Source organism: Bos mutus, chromosome 1, assembly GCF_027580195.1.
Source record: "Bos mutus isolate GX-2022 chromosome 1, NWIPB_WYAK_1.1, whole genome shotgun sequence".
Classification (NCBI taxonomy): Eukaryota; Metazoa; Chordata; class Mammalia; order Artiodactyla; family Bovidae; genus Bos; species Bos mutus.
In genome coordinates, this window is record NC_091617.1 from 2,461,458 (window position 1) to 2,482,116 (window position 20,659).

General features: G+C 43.2%; 1 protein-coding gene across 1 annotated transcript; it reads left to right on the forward strand.

Annotated features, from left to right (window-relative positions):
• The first annotated feature begins 1,873 nt into the window (after positions 1-1,873).
• MIS18A (MIS18 kinetochore protein A) lies at positions 1,874-18,854 on the forward strand. Its single transcript, XM_005893338.2, has 5 exons — positions 1,874-2,253; positions 5,072-5,138; positions 10,039-10,161; positions 12,835-12,931; positions 13,656-18,854. Exons 1-5 carry the CDS (start codon positions 1,914-1,916, stop codon positions 13,734-13,736), a joined length of 708 nt encoding a protein of 235 aa, XP_005893400.1. The 5' UTR covers positions 1,874-1,913; the 3' UTR covers positions 13,737-18,854.
• Positions 18,855-20,659: the final 1,805 nt, after the last annotated feature.

The window sequence follows — 20,659 nt, forward strand, 5'->3', positions numbered from 1 at the left end:
GGCTTCGGGGCAGCTGAGGAAGGCTAACCACCCACAAGAGAGGCTCCCAGATCCAGACAGCAGAGGCACTTCCACGCTTTTAAGCATCACTGCTGCTGCCCACACCGCCTCTCCAGCCTGTCCTTGCAGTGCTAGTCTGAGTGATCTGGGGCCCTCTCCAGGGTACTGGTTAGAGCAATAACAATCCACAAAAGAAAAGCGCAACCCCGGCTTTCTCCACTTCCAGGAAATTAGGCAGACAAACTAAACCCCAGCAAAAGGGGAAGTGCCTCTACTGACAGCATCTGCATCACCCAGGAGCTTGTTAAGCAAATTCTCAGGCCCATCCTCACCTATTGATTGGGAATCTGTGAAGGTGGTGTGAACAAAGAATGTTGCCTTCAGTATCAGGAAACAAAGGATATTTTGACCATCAAGCCATCAATGGCCTCCCTGATTTCAATGAGACTACTGAAAAAGCACTAAATTCATTAACTTGAGATGTCTGCGCGTGAGCTAAATCGCTTCAGTCGTGTCAGACTCCTTGGCATCCTATGGGCTGTAAGCTGCTAGGCTCTTCTGTCCATGGGATTCTCTAGGCAAGAATACTGGAGTGTGTTGCCATGCCCTCCTCCAGGGGATCTCCCCCACCCAGGGATTGAATCTGTGTCTCTTACATCTACTGCACTGGCAAGCAGGTTCTTTACCACTACAGCCACCTGAGAAGCCATGGTTTTGTTTACTTAATGCTAAATGTGAAGGGCTGTAGCCTCTCGGGAGGGAAGGAGGCCTTCGAAGGGAGGGCTATGCCCCAGCTCCCCCATCTCTGGGTGGGGTATGGGTGGCATAGTCTTTAGAAATTCAGTTCAGTTGCTCAGTCGTGTCCGACTCTTTGCGACCCCATGGACTGTAGCCCACCAGGCTCCTCTCTCCAGGGAATTCTCCAGGCCTGTCAGGCCTCCCTGTCCACCACCAACTCCTGAAGTTTACTCAAACTCATGTCCACTGAGTCGGTGATGCCATCCAACCAACTCATCCTCTGTCCTCCCCTTCTCTGAAGGGGAAGCGCCAAAGAATTGATACTTTTGAACTGTGGTGTTGGAGAAGACTCTTGAGAATCCCTTGGACTGCAAGAAGATCCAACCAGTCCATCCTAAAAGAACTCAGTCCTGAATATTCATTTGAAGGACTGATGTTGAAGCTGAAACTCCAATCCTTTGGCCACCTAATGCAAAGAGCCGACTCATTTGAAAAGACCCTGATGCTGGGAAAGATTGAAGGCGGGAGGAGAAGGTCGCTCTAAGGGGTTTGTAATTTAGTTTGGTGGACATGCTGCTGCTGCTGCTGCTGCTGCTAAGTCGCTTCAGTCGTGTCCGACTCTGTGCGACCCCATATACAGAAGCCCACCAGGCTCCGCCGTCCCTGGGATTCTCCAGGCAAGAACACTGGAGTGGGTTGCCATTTCCTCCTCCAATGCATGAAAGTGAAAAGTGAAAGTGAAGTCGCTCAGTCATGTCTGACTCTTAGCGACCCCATGGACTGCAGCCCTACCAGGCTCCTCCGTCCATGGGATTTTCCAGGCAAGAGTACTGGAGTGGGGTGCCATTGCCTTCGCCCCTACCCTCCTTTGTAAGAGGCTGAACTCTCCTCCCCAGGTAGTCAAGCGAGCAAATGTCCTACAGCCTTTCAATTTCTTGAAGGTGGAAACTCAACCCAGGTGCCTGGACACTACAGCTAATCCCTGCCTCCACTGCGAGCATGCGCGCTATCAGGCTGCCCTGAGACCCCGCCTCCCTCAGGCCCCGCCCCTCTTTCCCTGCCTCCCTCAGGCCACGCCCTTCGGGTCCTCCACTGCCTCGCCCCGCCCCGCGCACGCGCAGGGGCGGGTTTTTTTTCCTCCCGTGATGCTCCGTGGCGCGGGCGATTTGTAGCTAATGGCGGGCGCTTGGTCCTCGGATTGTTGTGAAGGATGTTCTTCTACTAAGTGTACGTGTGGCCACAAGAGCAAGTGGGGTGACTCCTCCCTGTTAGGGAGGCGGCTCTCGGAAGACTCGAGCCGCCACCAGCTGCTGCAGAAGTGGGCGAGCATGTGGAGCTCCGTGAGCGGAGACGCATCGGCGGCCTGCCCTGAAAGGAAGCGGCGCGAGGAGGCTGCGGAGCCGGCGGAGGAGGACAGGCCGCTGGTTTTTCTGTGCTCGAGCTGCCGGCGGCCGCTGGGAGACTCGCTGAGCTGGGTGGCGAGTCAGGAAGACACCAACTGCATCTTGCTGCGCTGTCAGTTCGGGCTGGGTCGCGTAGGGTGGGATTTAGGACTAAGGGTTGCCTTCATCCCTGGTGTGCGGCACCTGGGCGGCCTCGGAAGAGGCGGGGGTGTTTTGGAGCAACTCAGGGTCTTTAAAATTAGCAGAAAAATCTGAGAGGCTGAGTTTTTCCAGAAAAGGGGCAGGAGGAGAGTCATCCCTGCATCTTGGGCTTACGCGTGGAAGTCCTTTTCTGGGGTCCCTCATCCCAGAAGAGCAATGGATGAATCAACAACGTCGTGAGCATGACTTAGGGGACAAAAAAGTCAACCAACCAGGTTGTAAGCATTTAAGGTGTAGCTACTCTGTGTTATTCCTCATAGAAATTAGTGGGCTCTGTTGGTAATATTGTTAATTCTTTATTTAGGAAATTAAGCTTTTCAGCGGCTTTCTTCCAGCAGGGGATGTCAGGATTGATATTTCAGATCCTAATATTTGTATCAGCGGACGCCTTTAGTTTGAAGTGTTACAACTTCAGAGTTGACGAATCATAATGCTATTATAAAAATTGAAGGAGACTTGCAATAAAAGCACTAACAGCCCTCACAAAATTGGAGAGGAAGGAGAATGTGGTAAAAGGGTGAAGAAGGTCAGAGTTCTAACTTTTAATACTGATTCTACCAGTTACCTGTATGTTTCCCCAGAGTTTCTTTGTTTTGTTGTTTTCATAGTACTTATTTAGGGAAGTGGTTCACTGAGTTACCACTAAGTTTTCTGAATTAGTGAGTAAGTTTTCTGAGTTACGTGGTTTTCTGAGTTCATGTAAAAATGACTGTTCTTTTTGGACTTGTAGTTTTCAAGATTAAATTTCTGCTATATTTGAATTTTGTAAATATTTTTAATGGCAGAAAGTCACCACCAATTTATTGACATTTGTGAAAAGTTTTCCTTCCTGGGATGTATTGGGAAGAAAGAAGGAAAGCAGTGTCCACCTGTTACCTGAAACTTTTTGAAGTCTGTTTTCCTTAAGGATGCACTTAACAACAATTGCTGAATCCTTTTTGGTTGTTAAACATAAGCCTAAGAACATACATTTCCCATAGTAATTCATTGAGATTAATCCTTCACACCTATTAAAATCAAACAATGCAGAAGGGTGTAAAAGTAAAAAGGACTTGTCCCCAAATCTTATCCCCTGATCCTGACACTCTCAAGGCCCCAGAGTTCAACATGCTTTATTTTCATTCATACTTCCAGATACTCTCCATGCATATATGAGCATGTTTAAACGTACATTTTTTGGAATTCCCTAAACATATAAATTTTCAAAAACACCCTTGGGATAATGTTTATACTGTTAAGCATCCTTACCTTTTTATTCTACATCTATATTCTGAGTATTTTTCCATATTAGTGCATATAGGCATAATTCACAGTTTTAGCAGCTGCCTCTTGTACCCCTGCCTCTTGTACCTCACCAGTGTAGGTGATGGCCCTTAACTGCATGGGTTTGAATCCTGGTCTTCCACTTAACTAGCTGTGTCTTGGGGCAAGCTACATAGCCTCTCTGTGCTTCAGTTTTCTCCTCTATAGACTTGAGGATAATACTTACATGCGGTAATTAGGAGGACTAAGTGAGTTAGTGTGTGTCCTGTGCTAAGAAGAAATAGGAAGTGCCACTTAAGTGACATCCTTAATGGAGATGCTGTTCATCCTCCCAGTCTGCCCCTGTTGATAGAAGTCTAGGTTTTTTCCCAGGGTTGCTGCTTTAGAACCACATGTATGTATTTGGGTTGAGATTTTGCTACAGTACGAGGGCCTTTGTAGGCTGTTATAATTGAGAATCTTAATCTTTATTCTAAAAGTGAAAATGAGAGTCTATTCTAGTGAATGTGGTGTTTAAGCTGGAGAGTGGTAGGACTCAGGTTTTTCTTTGGAGATGCACTGAGGAGGAGAATAAGCATGGAAGTGGGGAGGTCGGTCAGGGGCCAGTACAGCTGCTCAGGGAGAGGAGGTAGCGGTGGTGTGAGGCTGGAGTGAGAGTCATGAGGTAGAGCGGACAGGACTTCTCAGAGGAGTGTCTGAAGGGGAGCAGGGAAAGGAGATGATGAATGTAGGGTGACACCAATTTCTGATCTGATGGGCAGGTGGGAGTGGAGTTTACTGAGTTAAGCTAGACTGTAGAGGAGGTGAACTCGAGTCTGTTCTGATGTCCTTTCTTCATGTCCCTCCACCTTCTGTGTGTCCTGAATTTGGGTGTTCTGGGAATGTTTCCTGTTGCTTCTAGGGTTCAGCTGTGACCCCTGTTCAAGTTGTGGTCTAAAAGATTTGGGGCTGGGTTCCTGTGGACCCTCTGCTGCTTACTTGAAAATGAGCTCTGTGTTTGAGACTTGGAGATGTATGCACAGACTTTTACCCTCTTCTTTGGGTTAATCCCTGTTTTACTGTGTTTGGCAGGTATACTTGATAGTCTGTGATTTGAGGTTCTGATTGTTCCAAGTTTCACCGTCAACTGAATTTTTTCTTCTCTGATCTAAGTTTTACCATCAATTGAATTTTTTTTTCCTAATTTTATTCATTTTGTTAACTTCAGTGTTTTCTGGGAAAGGAAGGAAATAACTCTTATTCTGCTATGTTTTTCCAGAAGACCCTGTACACTTAGTTTTAAACCAGTGTGTGCGTGCGTGTGTGTGTGTGTGTGTGTGTGTGAGAGAGTGAGTGAGTGACTGACTGACTTTTGGGCCTTTGTTTTTTTTCTGGCTTTTTGAGTTCTAAAATTAAAGTTGAATTAGAAGTTCTCTAAATACCTGCATATCAAACCACATTAATACATTGTTGTTACTTCTTTCCAGGTGTTACCTGTAATGTTTCTGTGAATGAGGAACAGATATTATCCAAACGTAAAAATGAAAATGGTTGGTGAGTAAAGCTATATCTATATGAGTATGTATGTTTTTATTTTTTTAAATAAAAATCTTTAAAAAGATCATCAGCACTAAAATTTGGGATAAAACTTTTTTCATGGTGTGTGTGTGTACTTAGTTGCTCAGTCGTGTCTGACTCTTTGCAACCTCAAGGACTATAGCCTTCCAGGCTTCTCTGGGGGAGGATTCCATGAGGATTCTCCAGGCAACACGACTGGAGTGGGTTGCCTTGCCCTTCTTCAGAGGATCTTCCCAAGCCATGAATCGAACCCAGGTTTCCTGCATTTCAGGTGGATTCTTTACAGTCAGAGCCACCAGGGAAGCCCTTTTTCATGGTAATACCAAATCAGTCATTGTGCATGCTCAGTCACTTCAGTCGTATCTGACTCTTTGCAGTCCTGTGGTCTGTAGCCTGCTAGGCTCCTCTGTCCATGGGATTCTCCAGGCAAGAATACTGCTGTGGGTTACTGTGTCCTCCTCCAGGGGATCTTCCTGACCCAGGGATCGAGCCCAGGTCTCTTACATCTCCTGCGTTGGCAGGTGGTTTCCTGAGTGACAGTGGGTGCCTTTAGATTTAAGATGGAAGAGTTTCTAAAAGTCTCAAGGCCTGTCCCAACACTTCCATTTGGGTGTTTGGCTTGGACCTGAAGGACATTGAAAATAAAAACAGAAAAAGAAAGTATCTTTATCATGGAATCTCTGAGCCAAAGAATGCTTTAGATAAATGCTCCCTACTTTTCATGCTGTAGCACCCATAGATAATGCTGATGTGGCACATGCAGACATGTGGCCCATTGAGGTAAACAGACAAAGCTGCATGCATGGCGGCACAGGGGCTCCAGCTGTCCCAGGCCCTGTTTTATCTCTCCAGGTGTTGAAGGAGTCAGTATCCTGCTCTACCTTCCACCGTCTATTGCAAGCAGCATCCTCAGCAAACTGAATGGGAAGCTCTGCTTTGTAGAATCGTTGTCCAAAAGTTGTCTTACTGATGCATATGAATAAGTGATACACAAGCAATTCGACAGAAATTACTAATCATATATTAAAATTTTATTATTTTTTGTTTATTTTAATATTTATGTATTTGGCTACACAGGGTCTTCATGGCGGCACTTGGGATCTTTGATCTTTGGTTGTGGACTCTTAAGTGTGCAAACTCTTAGTTGTGGCACATGGGATCTAGTTCCCTGATCCCCAAGGATCAAACTTGGGCCCCCTGCATTGGGGAGCTCAGTCTCAGCCGCTGGACACCAGGGAAGTCCCTATTTTTTTTTTTCATTTTAAAACATTGATTTTTCATTTTTGGTAATGTTAGAGTGTCCTATTCAAATAGAGTATATTTTCATTTAAAAAATTACTCTCTTTAAGGAGAATTTAAAGTCATAATATGACAGGTGGCATGCAAATGTAACAGAAATTGTACTGCTGGCATGCTCGTGGTAACAATTTGGAAAACCCAGCCTTGGATCATTTCTCACTTTATTGATGAAGAGACAGAGGCCTGGGGAGGTTTACAGCCTCACCAAGGACATAGGCCGTTAGAGGAGCTAATGATGGTGCTTTGCTGTCCCTTTGCTTCCTGCAGAGTGTCCTCTGCTTCCCATTTCCAGTCATTCTGATGTCAGCTTCCAGCTTTGCTGTTGCGTACTGGATATTTTTCATTACATTGACTCTGAGTTTTTAAGTTCATTTTAAAAGGAATCTGTATGACTGCTGTGAATGTATCAATTGCTGATGCTCGAAAGTAACTGTGACGATAATTACAGTGGAAACAAATGTTATTAAATTCTAGCTGAGATACCTGCTGGCTGGCTGGTTCTGAGCCTGAGGTCTGTCCTCTTACAGTTAAAAGATTTGCAGCTGTGAGATACACATTGAAGACCTTCTAGCACCAGGCTGGCTGTTGAGGTCCTTTAATGGCCTGGAACTTGGTAATCCGGAGTCGATGATAAGTAAAGGAGAGAAAGAGGCTGATATTCCTTGGTTTACACAGAAAGCCAATAAAGCCCCTGCACGGGGCTTGCTCTGTTCACGAAGGCCTCAGGTGCCCTCTCGATGGGGTGAAGGTGCAGAGCGCCTTCTCGAGAGGGTCTTAGAAGCCCGAGCAGGAAAGTGAACTCAGAGAGCCTCTGCGTTCCAGGGGATCAGCCTGAAAAAGAGAGAGAGAAAAAGAAAGACAGACACGGGGACCAGAGCTCTGATGGAGCAAAGGTGTTTTAATCAACTTGGTTTGGGCATATATACCGTTTTACAAAGTAGTTATTCTCAGCAAAGATAAAGATTAAAATTCCAGACTTACAAAACATAGGCAATCCATATTAAAGAGAGAGATTTGTAAACAATCACTTTTATCGTATGGTTCTCAAGAAGGAAGAGGGTACTTATCGCCATATAGAAACGCTAATGAAGGAAATGCCTGGATTCCTCAGTCCCGGAGAGGCGTGCCTCTCCTCTTAATTCCTCTTAATTCCTGAATATTCAGGAATTAATAAGGAGCAGAGAATTCCTGTCAGATCCAAAACAGCACATAGGAAGCCTCCTGTTAAATGCTTCCTGACAGCTGGCTATTTCAAATCCTGAAAGATGATGCTGTGATTGCACTCATCTCACATGCTAGTAAAGTAATGCTCAAAATTCTCCAAGCCAGGCTTCAGCAGTACGTGAACCGTGAACTTCAGATGTTCAAGCTGGATTTAGAAAAGGCAGAAGAATCAGAGATCAAATTGCCAGCATCCGCTGGATCATTGAAAAAGCAAGAGAGTTCCAGAAAAACATCTATTTCTGCTTTATTGACTATGCCAAAGCTTTTGACTGTGTGGATCACAATAAACTGTGGAAAATTCTGAAAGAGATGGGAATACCAGACCACCTGACCTGCCTCTTGAGAAACCTGTATGCAGGTCAGGAAGCAACAGTTAAAACTGGACATGGAACAACAGACTGGTTCCAAATAGGAAAAGGAGTATGTCAAGGCTGTATGTTGTCACCCTGCTTATTTAACTTATATGCAGAGTACATCATGAGAAACGCTGGACTGGAAGAAACACAAGCTGGAATCAAGATTGCCGGGAGAAATATCCATAACCTCAGATATGCAGATGACACCACCCTTATGGCAGAAAGTGAAGAGGAACTAAAAAGCCTCTTGATGAAGGTGAAAGAGGAGAGTGAAAAAGTTGGCTTAAAACTCAACATTCAGAAAACAAAGATCGTGGCATCTGGTCCCATCACTTTATGGGAAATCAATGGGGAAACAGTGTCAGACTTTATTTTTTTGGGCTCCAAAATCACTGCAGATGGTGACTGCAGCCATGAAATTAAAAGACGCTTTGGAAGAAAAGTTATGACCAACCTAGATAGCATATTGAAAAGCAGAGACATTACTTTGCCAACAAAGGTCCGTCTAGTCAAGGCTATGGTTTTTCCAGGGGTCATGTATGGATGTGAGAGTTGGACTGTGAAGAAAGCTGAATGCCGAAGAATTGATGCCTTTGAACTGTGGTGTTGGAGAAGACTCTTGAGAGTCCCTTGGACTGCAAGGAGATCCAACCAGTCCATTCTGAAGGGGATCAGCCCTGGTATTTCTTTGGAAGGACTGATGCTGAAGCTGAAACTCCAGTACTTTGGCCACCTCATGCGAAGAGTTGACTCATTGGAAAAGACTCTGATGCTGGGAGGGACTGGGGGCAGGAGGAGAAGGGGATGACAGAGGATTCGATGGCTGGATGGCGTCACTGACTCGATGGACGTGAGTCTGAGTGAACTCCAGGAGTTGGTGATGGACAGGGAGGCCTGGCGTGCTGGGATTCATGGGGTCACAAAGAGTTGGACACGACTCAGCAACTGGACTGAACTGAACTGAACTTAGCACCGGGCTGAGACTTTTCTGTTCTTCATAATCAAGATTTCTAGAGAACTGAAAAGGGAATCAACTCTTGCTCTGAACCAGTTTGGCTGAGTTCTGCTCTCTCGTATCACCTGAACCCCATCCTTTATGCCAAACTGTAGCTCATGGGCGAAGCACCTGTTTTTGTAAATATGTTTTTATTGGAACACAGCTCATTCAGTTATGTATTATCTGTGGTGGCTTCCATGCTACAGTGGTAGAGACGAGTAGTTGCAGTAGACTCCATGTGGCCTGCAAGCCTAAAATATTTGTTCTCTGACTCATCACAGAAAAAAATTTGCCTATCCCTGCCCCAGAGCATTAATGATACTTGGTGGACAATGTGACATTTAAAGAACATGTATAATCTTTTCCCTTTATTTCAGAATTTTAGTTAATTTTTAATACCAGATTGAGACGTTTACATTCTAGAAAAGCACCTTCTTCTTAGTATATTCTCTTCTTCTTTTTTGTTTTTCTAAATTTTTGTTTATTTTTGTCTGTGCTCTGTCTTCATTGCTGTGCATGGGCTTTCTCTAGTTCCGGCTAGCAGGGAGTGCTCTCTAGCTGGCGGTGTTTGGGCTCTCATTGCAGTGGCGTGTTGTGGAGCATGGGCCCTAGGAGCTTGGGCTTCAGTAGTTGTGCACAGGCTTAGTTGCTCCATGGCATGTGGAATCTTCCTGGGCTAGGGATTGAACCCTTGTCCCCTGCATTGGCAGGTGGATTCTTATCCATTGTACCACCAAGGAAATCCAGCATACTCTCTGCTTTGTCACTTGTGTGCATGCCGTCTGTCACTAGATACTGAAGGCAGTGTAACCTGGAGGTGACTTGGATACCTTTCAGATGTAAGCATCTTACTATCTTTTTTTTGGTTCCTTTTTATACATAGGACCTAGTAGGGTCAGGATAACATACTTTAGCAACTTAAACGTTTAGGTGTTTATGGATCTCAACAATGGGATTTTTGTGGTAACCAGTTACTAAAGGGTGGCGTTTTTTGTTGCAGCATCCTGGAGACTTTGTACTGCACAGGATGTTCGCTCAACCTCGGCTACCTGTACAGGTGCACACCCAAGGATCTAGACTACAAGAGGGACTTGTTCTGCCTTAGTGTTGAAGCCATTGAAAGGTATGTTTGAGGCAAAAATGAACAGCTCATAACTGAATTCTCAGAAAGTTGTTTGCAGACAAATTGGTATGAAAACTTGGAGACTAAACATGGTTTGGTTAAAATATGTTTTTAAATAATAATTTCTGACCCTAAAGCAAGTGATTTTTGTTGTTCTTTGGACCTGATTTATTTGCTATTGGAAAAGTCAGTCATGCTAAATTGTAGAAGAAAGCACTGTGAGAACATTTTGCAGAGTAAAAATTTGCTATTTTTCTTAATTAAATTTAGTTTAATAGGATTTTTTAAAAAAGCAATTTTGTGTATCAATATATTTTGTCCATTTTATTTTTCCCTCTAGTTTTTAGTCTAGTAGAATAACTGGAAGAAATAGGAATTTCAGAAATGGTTGGGGAAGAAGTCCCTTTGATGTTCTGGAAAAGCAAAGTCCAGTTATTTCCTAGAGGATTGTAAATAACTGTCTGCTGTTTTGAGAGATGTAAGGAAGTACCTTCATTTTTCAAGACTTCTAAAAGGTGTTTGGAGACAAGGTGAATTAGGGTCTGATGACGTATATCTTAATGACCCTTTAGTTCATTAACCTTTTAAAATTGGAAACAAAATTAATTGACCCCAATGTCTTTTCACTTATCCTGGAAAAGATGTAACTCTCAAGACTTTAGAGATTGTTGTTGCTTAGTAGCTCAGTTGTGTCCGACTCTTTGTTACCCCATAGACTGTAGCCCGCCAGGCTCTTTTAAGAGTCCATGGGATTCTCCAAGTAAGAATACTGGAGTGGGTTGCCATTTCCTTCTCCAGGGGATCTTCCTGACCCAGGTATCAAACTTGTATCTCCTGCATTGGTGGGCAGTAATGCTGAGCCACCAGTTAGAGAGGTTTTCTTAGAGATGCCTAGGAAACCTTAAATATCAAGAAAGAAGAACGATTTAAGAAGAAAAGAAAGTGCCTACACTTTCATTACTTGAAGTATGTTGTCACTCTGTTGAATTTCTTAGATTTTCTCTTTAAAAAAATTTAGAATAGTATTTTTATTATAATTTTTCATTTAATTATTTTTTGATTACTACAGTTTTACCACCATCTTTGAAACTAAACAAGTTTGGATCTAAATTGTGAACTCTGCAAACTTTTTACAGCCTTTAACACAAGAGAATAATGTAGCAAATACTGCTCATTGATGTAAAGCGTGCAGGCCCACCTGGAGAGAGATCAGATCTGTTTTGGTTTTAATATGTAAACAGAAGACGCATGCCCAAACAACTGCTCCCTTAATGTCCATGGGAATTTTACCAAGATTTGTGAAAATTATGTGGGGGAGAGTACAAGTATAAACTACATGAAATCTTAAACCAGTGTGGTTGGTATGGAACTTTAAAAGTGATCCATATCTGTATAAAAGAAAATATGTGGAAGATTTCTGCATAGAGGATCCTAGTATCGAAGCTGTTCTTTCCCCAACAATTGAATTTAAGGAAAAGTTACCTCATAGGGCAGAATTTAAATGACAGGGAACCAGGGGTGTTTTAGAAATGGATGATCTCCGTAATGTTTATTTACAGCATTATAAATTAATCAGTGCCATTTAATTTTCCCCCATCTCATTTTTCTTTTCCAAATAAGATATTAACTACCTTCTGTAATTTTTCCTTCGATGACATTTTTTAGAAATTTAATCAATTAATCTTGGGTTTCCAGCAGAAGACTGTTTACATTTAACAGAAGTGACATACTGAAGTTGTTACATGTGGTGAAAGACTTCTAAAGAAATGCAAGCAAATGAAGGTTTTTTTGGGTTTTCTTTTGGGAATAACAGCATCTTCTCTACTGTTTAGATTCATTTGGTTGCCAGATTTATTTGTTTTCTTCCATTGCTAGGCCAGTTGTCAGAGAAGGCGATGGCGCCCACTCCAGTACATGGAAAATCCCATGGACAGAGGAGCCTGGTGGGCTGCAGTCCATGGGGTCGCTAAGAGCTGGACACGACTGAGCGACTTCACTTTCACTTTTCACTTTCATGCATTGGAGAAGGAAATGGCAACCCACTCCAGTGTTCTTGCCTGGAGAATCCCAGGGACAGAGGAGCCTGGTAGGAGGCCTTCTGTGGGGTCGCACAGAGTCGGACATGACTGAAGCGACTTAGCAGCAGCAGCAGGCCAGTTGTATTTTCAAATTGTAGCATGTCATCACCTCAGAGAGCGAAGCAAAACATGAGTTATAGAATGCAAAACATGAGTTATAGAATAACTGTTGAAGTTGCCGAAATCTAGGTAATCAACAATTGACGCTACAGATTACATAATAAAAGTCAAAACTTGAAAATGCACATGTTCTTGAAAAGTTATATAAAACAGTGGCTTCTTCAGGATCTTTTAAAACTTCAAAATGTTACTGTTGTACCACCCAGCTTACTAAAGAGCCAGTTTTATTCCCTATAACGAAATATTTATAGCATTGAGAAACATGTAGAGCTCTTGGACAAAGCTGTTATGGAGAAAAACATGATTTCATGCAGTTCAGCTTCCTATGTAGGTTGCTATTAACAAAAGTAATTGTTTTATGTGTTTACTTTGTACTAATATATACTTCAATATACTTTGAGTTTTAATGTTATCAATATAAACTTCATATTTACTCCCTTCTCATATTTTAACTTTGTATTGTACTGTACTTCAGTTATGTTTTAGGGTCATCTGAAAGGCAAATTGTGTCAGAAGACAAAGAGCTTTTTAATCTTGAAAGTAGAGTTGAAATAGAAAAATCTCTAAAGCAGGTAATTTTGTTCTGCACTTTTTGTGTCTTTGTATAAACAACTTCCAGTCAATGACCAAGTGCTGCTCCACGAATAATTCTTAATTGTGTCTTCTCTTTTGATCTTAGCATTCATGGTGAGAGAGTGCTTATTTTATTTCAGTTGTTAGTAAAGTTGATTTACTGGAAGCTACTTTTCACTTTCCTGCATTGGAGAAGGAAATGGCAACCCACTCCAGTGTTCTTGCCTGGAGAATCCCAGGGACGGGGAAGCCTGGTGGGCTGCCGTCTCTGGGGTCACACAGAGTCGGACACGACTGAAGCGACTTAGCAGCAGCAGCAGCAGCAAACTACAAATTAAGCCAAAACTTTATGGAAAAAATTATAAAGACTTCCATGCTAAATCAAAGCAGTATGCATTCTAGAACTATTAAAATAGAAATATATCTTTAAATCAGTATTTGATTTGATTTGATTTTCGTGGTAAAAACAGCCTTGTTTTTGAATGCTAACATCCTGTCACAGGCAAGATAGTGGTGAATAAATGTAAAAGCTATGTATCAGAGGTTGAGAACTACTATTAATAGGCTTATGTCTTATTTAAACAGAATTCCATTAAATAAACACAGATATGTATAATGTATAACATAGCAGAAATTATAATAATGATCAACATTTAAATCATATTTAACCATGTATGATTTTAATCATATGTATTTTTTTCTATTCTTTTTTCCATTCAATAGATGGAAGATGTTTTGAAAGCCTTGCAAACAAAGCTTTGGGAGGTCGAATCAAAACTGTCCTTTACCAGTTGTAAAAGCTGAATTGGTTCCAAGGCCCACATTCTGCAGTCCTCTGCTGATGGAGAGTTATTTCATATGTAGCAATTCTTATTATAATATCCTTCACTTAGAACTGAAAGAATTGGAAACGGTCATGTACATTGTATCCTCTTGTACTGATCAGCTGGTCACATGAGAAGAACTGTAGAACTTTTCTGGCTGTATTTGATGGTAAAGAGGTGATTGTTTCCTAAACTCCAGTTTTAAAGTCATGATTATTGCTGGAATTTAAGAGTTGTTGTTTTGGTAACAAACTGCTATAATTTTTTGAATAGTTTTCTCCTCTGTACTGGATTTGCTATTTTTTATGTCCTATTAACTATGTTTCACTTCTAATAGTTTGAGCACTGTTTAGTATTGAGTGCTTGAAAATCTTAGAGGTTTTTCCATCCACTGTGTGGTTGAATCTTCTTTGAAAACTAATGAATACAGCTTTCTGGAGAAACTGGTCAGTTGAATTATTTGTCAAAACTCTGAAACCTTGCACAAGAGTAGATTAGCATGTATTATGTTGGTTGGATTCCTTTTGGTCCTGTTTATTTACTCTTCTGTGCTTGCTTAGCCGCTCAGTCTTGTCGGACTTTTCAGCCCCGTGGACTGTAGCCCTCCAGGCTACTCTGTCCATGGGGTTTTACAGGCAAGATTGCTGGAGTGGGGTGCCGTTTCCTTTTCCAGGAATCGAACCTGTGTCTCCTACGTTGCAGGGGGATGCTTTACCTGCTGAGCCATCAGGGAAGCCCTTATTTACTACCATATGCCCCATAATCTGGCAGCATAGTTACCAAAGAGAGTAGTAATCATTCCCAAGGTTGGGATTCTGGGAGAATTTTCAGTTTTCATAATGTAAGACTTCTAGTAAGCACTTGTTATTTTTATAATGAGGGGAAAAATAAAGATTAAAACAAAGTGCTTTACAATTGATTTTTATGAAACAGTTGTTTAAGTGAGCGCAAAAATCCTGCTGTCATAAATACCACACATTTACTGGGCATGGCAGTGTGAAGGGTCCTGCTCAGGACTCTAAAGGTAACCCCAAATTTCCCCAGCCTCCACTCTGTTTTTGAGTATAAATGAGGCCACCTAACATTAGTACTCAGCATGTTTGAGTAACTTAACTCAATTTCTGCTCAGAACCTCCCTAATTATTTCCGAGAATACCTCAAGTTGTCATGGCAAAAGGTCCTAACTCAAATTGATTTGATCATTGATCATTCACAATTACTGCGTTCTTTTTGAAAGATTGTCTGCAGCGTCTAATCATTTGAAGTTAGTGAGCTGTCCAGGTCTCTTCTCAACACCTGCTGGCAACAGTCACCCTGCCTCAGTAAGCTTGATGAGGTCCCCAGGGTCTGTCATTGTAGGTGTTTCGGTGGCGCTTGCGTGAAAGTTCATTTGGAACAGATGGGAGAGTTATTTTAACCGAGAGATTCAGCTGACTTTCTAGTCGCACGAGTGACAGTATTCTCCAGTCACTTTCAGGGCCATTCCAGTTTCGCTCCTTAATTCCTTTTACCCTGTTCATCCTGGGCTCCAATTTCAAGCCAATCCATACACCTTGAAAACAACTCATTTCACCAATGCAAAGTAATTTCTAATATCCAGCAGTGCTAACCAAGCCTCTCTTGTGGTTCAGGAAATAAACAGCCCAAGTGCCTTTGTGGCAGTTTGGGCCTTTGATTAGCGTTTCCCTGTACACTCTCCACGCTTGGAGTTTTATTTCCAGTGAGGGTTCTTCAGACGAAGTTAGCTTAAACCATGCGGGTGGAGAGCTCACACACATTTATCACACAGGCTTTGTTGAAGCATCTGATAGCAAATCCCAGGAAACAGTCGTGTCTCCGTGTAAAGCACAGTCTGTGTCTTTGGCCTCTGTGATGTCGCTTAAAGAGTGGGCTTACTATCACCGTGGGGAAGAGAGCTTTGAGACGCCCACGCTGCCTACTCGACAGGTCCACGTGGGGCAGTTTCATCCTCCGCAGGCTGCCCTGTGGCACTCTGGAGGAGAGGGCCTGTCCTCACACTCTGTTTGGGTCAGCCTCTGCTGAAAGCAACCACCCGTTTCTCTGAAGCCTAGTGACTTCAGGCTTAGTGACTTTTTAGGCTTTGCCTGATGGCTCATGGGCCTGCTGTTTGTTTGTTTGTTTGACTTGCCCTACGTAGCCACATATTAAAATCAACAATCAGGCCTGGTTCCTACTCCTTGTGACTGTGTGCTGCTGTTGCTGGTTACCACTGCCCATGAGCAGGAGTGAGGATCCTGGAGCAAGAAACGGACATTCCAGGCTGAATTGCACAGGAGCCCAACAAAGAGGCTTCAGGTAGGATCTAACCAGAATTTGTTTCTTCAGCCAATCCTCGTGAAAGGGTGCTCCCCAGTTCTTCAGGGAGAACCTCTGGAAACTAGTTTCAGGACCTATTTACAGATTGTTGTGAATGCATGTGTATAGAACATTGTACATGGTTTTCATCCCAGAATGTGGGTTCTGCTGTTCTCAGCAAGCTCTCCTGTTATGTTCACAAGTTTCCAATCTTACGAGAGTGCGATGGGTATTGCTTGTGTAGGATCGATGTCTAGGCGGAGTATGTCCTATGTGGGTGATTCTAGTCAGGCTTCGGGCATTAAAAATGGGCAAAATGAGAGTGCCTCCTTGCAGAGTTGGGTCTAGGTGTTCAGTAGGAACTACTTGAGAGGAGCCATGATGAGCAATATGAGCTTTTGAGAGAATCTTGGGGGTAGTTAACCCCCGGCCAGAGTCCCCAGCTTCAACTGCTCTATTAGCCTTGTGACCTTGGGCAAATCTTTTACCCATTTTGAGCCTGTGTTTTCTTATCTGTAGAATGAGCTATGATAACCTGCTTTTGCATCACAGATAAATTAGTGCTTATCATGGTACTTTGAAAACAGTAAAGCATCACAAAAATAAATGACAAAGGTGTAGCCTTGTTTAATTTGATCTGATTCAGTCTTCTTGTCAGTCTGACTTCTAGTCAGATTGTTTGGATGCCCTGGCGCCTCAGAGGCAAAGAATCTGCCTGCAATGCAGGAGATCCGAGTTTGACCCCTAGGTCGGGACGATCCCCTGGAGAAGGGAATGTCCACCTACTCCAGTATTCTTGCCTGGAGAATTCCACGGACAGAGGAGCCTGGTGGGCTACAGCCCATGGGATCGGAAAGAGTTAGACACAACTGAGCAACTAATTCAAAAGAAAAAATCTGAAACACCATATTTAAAATAAATACAGTGACACTGGATTAAGTTCATCCTCTGATTACAAATACATGAACACTGTAGAAAATTTGAAAAGTAAAACAGCACAAAGAACAAAACCCACACACAATTTCACAACTACTTTTTGGAGTTTTATTCCTGTTGTCATTTTATATACAAATTTAGAATTGTTCTGGACATACTGTTTTTACTAAAAATATTTCATAAACATTTCTGCATCATTAAACGTTCTTTTGTAACCCGATTTTTAATGACTACTTAGGATGAAGCATCTATTTTCAAGCTTGTTTAAATGTGATCCTTTGGTATGAAATTCGTACTTTTTAGTGGCTTAACAACTTAGTTTACTTGTCAGATAGGAGAGAAGGCATGAAAGAAGTCTTTAACCAGCCGCCTCTTTGTCTAACTGCAGGGTGCACAGGAGCAGCCAGCCAATGGTTAAAATTTCAGGAATTTGTGAACTGGCTGTTCAATCCTTGGTAACTTCAAATTGGCTAGGATTAGGAGCACAGACACAAGCAAGAGGAACATTCCAAGTATTGGGAATGAGCAGGACCAAATGTGACAAGATCCCTAAAATTTAGCCTTTGAGAATTAGCGATGAAATCAAAACACACACCATCGTGGGAACTTTGCCTCCAAGATCCTGACTTCCTAGTCTTCTTCACTGAGGTCTGCACTGCCAGAGAAAAGCAGGGCCTTGATGGTGTGGACAGCGAACCCAGATAAATTCAGGCTCCTGGCAGGTTCTGATGCCATGTACCGAGGTAGCGCTAGTTGTGAAGAGCCCTCCTGCCAATGGAAGAGATGTTAGAGAGGTGGGTTCAGCCCCTGGGTGGGGAAGATCCCCTGGAGAAGGAAATGGCCACCCACTCCAGTATTTTTTCCTGGAGAAGCCCACGGAGAGAGGAGCCTGGCAGGCCACAGTCCATGGGGTCACAAAGACTCAGACAGTACTGAAGTGACTTAACATGCATGTAGGAGTATTTATGGAGAAGGCAGTGGCAAGCCACTCTAGTACTCTTGCCTGGAAAATCCCATGGATGGAGGAGCCTGGTAGGCTGCAGTCCATGGGGTCGCTACGAGTCGGATGCGGCTGAGCGACTTCACTTTCACTTTTCACTTTCACGCAATGGGGAAGGAAATGGCAACCCACTCCAGTGTTCTTGCCTGGAGAATCCCAGGGATGGGGGAGCCTGGTGGGCTGCTGTCTATGGGGTCACACAGAGTCAGACACGACTGATTCGGCTTAGCAGCAGCAGCAGGAGTATTTATACCAGAGAAATCTGCAGTTGCTAAAAGGCAGGATTACTTCCAGAGAGCTGCTTTCCCAGAATATTACTGTGTATTTTGAACCTCCCTCTCTACTGTTTGACTTAAAGTTTGAGAAGAGAAATTGACTTCTGTATTCAACACTCAAAAGACCAAGTCCTGAGATCTTTTTATCTAATAAATATCAAATGAAACACTATCTTTTGGACTTTAGTGATTGGACTGTCAAGGTCTTCACCTCTTCTGAGGAAAAAAGCAAACTACCTTAAGCGACAAGATTATATATAAATAGTGACTGTTACACACATCTGTGTTTGTTCCTGAATTAAGATAAATAACTGGACAGTTGCTTGCCTCTGAACAAGCAGAGAAAGTTCATCTGCAATCACTATTGAACTGAGAGACAACATTTACTCTTTAGCCCAGACATGTTCTGGATATAGCGATGGTTAATTTTGTTTAGTGAGAGCTAAGTTCCGTGTATAGGATGTTTTATTATCCAGGCCTCTGTTCATGATGGTGCAAGTGCAGCCAAGGCCAATCTACATAACTGTAGTCTCTCTGGAGTATTTACACTTGTCTAAAATGTTGTTATTACTAATCTGGGAGGCAGCATGAAGTGAGGGGATCTGAGGAAGTGATGTACTGGAGTCTGGAGTTTTATTGGCCCAAATGTGGTTTCGAAGAGAACTGGTCTCATTTCATTCAGAATTAGCTCCTACTGACCTCTGCGAGCTTGACAGAATTAAATTAACTCTATAACTTTTCTCCCCTAAACAATTACTACCATGGTTTCTAGATCCTCTATTTAATTTTATGGCAGAGAGATGGACAAAGGAATCTCTCAAGGGTCTTTTGAACCTTATAACTCATGTAAGCTGAAAGGAAATCAGAAATAAAGGAGGGAAATGAGAATCCAGGAGCCAGCTTGGAAGACTTGAGGATAATTTAGTTCTCTTTTTAACACTTTCACCTTCCTGTCTCAGGAGCTGCAAGCTTGTAATTTTGAAGACTTGAGAATCATAGAAGTTGCGGAAAAATAAATGGGGTTCCCTGGTGGCTCAGCAGTAAAGAACCCACCTGCCAATGCAGGAGATGAGGGTTTGATCCCTGGGTCAGGAAGATCCATCCGCTGGAGAAGGGCATGGCAACCCACTCCAGTATTCTTGCCTGGAGAATCCCATGGACAGAGGAGCCTGGTGGGCTACGGTTCATGGGGTTGCAAATAGTCAGACATGACTGAGCGACTGAACAACTACAAGATGTGTGTTTGATTGAATAACATTTTCCAAAGCAAATGCAAGAGTGTTATAATTTTGAAGAGAAATCTTATGAAGCCATCAAACGGTATTCCCTGAAGGGGACAGATAGCTTACTTTTGACGGGCACATCGGCTTCGCCGGGGCTGGGTAACCTTTTTGTTCTTAGCGAAGAGCAGTCATTTACTGTGTAATCATTTGCTGTGCTCGGAGCTCCACCTAGCTTGTCTCACTCCATCCTCAGAAAACCTTCTCTCATGGAAAGCCTTCTTCCCCTTTTATAGATGCAGAAGCTGAGACTCATGGAAGTTAAATGGATTCACCTGCTCAGCTGGTGAATGGAGCCAAGGGTTTTCCTTCTGCGCACTGCTCCTCCTCTCTACACTGAGTGCATTTCGGGGGGTGCTTCCTTGCTTCTTAGCAGAAAAACACGTGGAAGGAAGCTGTGGTACTAAAAGTCCTAGTGTCTAGAGATGTTGAGGAGTCATGAGCTTCTCCAGACTTGCCTGGTGGTCCAGTGATTAGGACTCTGCACTTCCAATGCAGGGGACACAGGTTTGATCCCTGGCCGCAGAACTAGATCTCACATGCTGCTCAGTGCAGCCAAATAAATACGTTTTTAAAAAGTCATGAGCTCCCCACTCCCAATTTTTTTTTTCTATAATTAAAGCGGATTGAGCCCCCTTGACATGAGTTCCCTTCCCTTTCTTCATCCCTGCTTTGAGATCCTCTGGCTGCCATATCTCCCGGCCTCTTCCCTCCTCAGCCCAGAGCTGCTGGCTGGCCTGTTTCAAGCTCTCAGCTCTCCAGGTAATTGAGTCTCCCTTGCAACCACCTCCCATGTGCCATTGATGCTACTTTACTGCACTTCCCACAATGAACATATTTTACCCTTGTGTGTTTAATGGCTGTCTCTCCATTGGAGTGTTAGCTCCACGAGGGCAGCAGTTTTATCCGTCTTTCACCTTGTGCTGCAGAAATGCAGACGCATGGTAAATGCTCATTTAACACGTCAGTGGAGTGAATGAATGCTGCTGCATCACGTAGCTATTTCCCCACATCGTCAGCCTTTGTTCACCCTCTCGAGCATGCTTAGGTCTCTCCTTGGTGACAGTCGTCCCTGGACTTGACCTACCTGGAACTG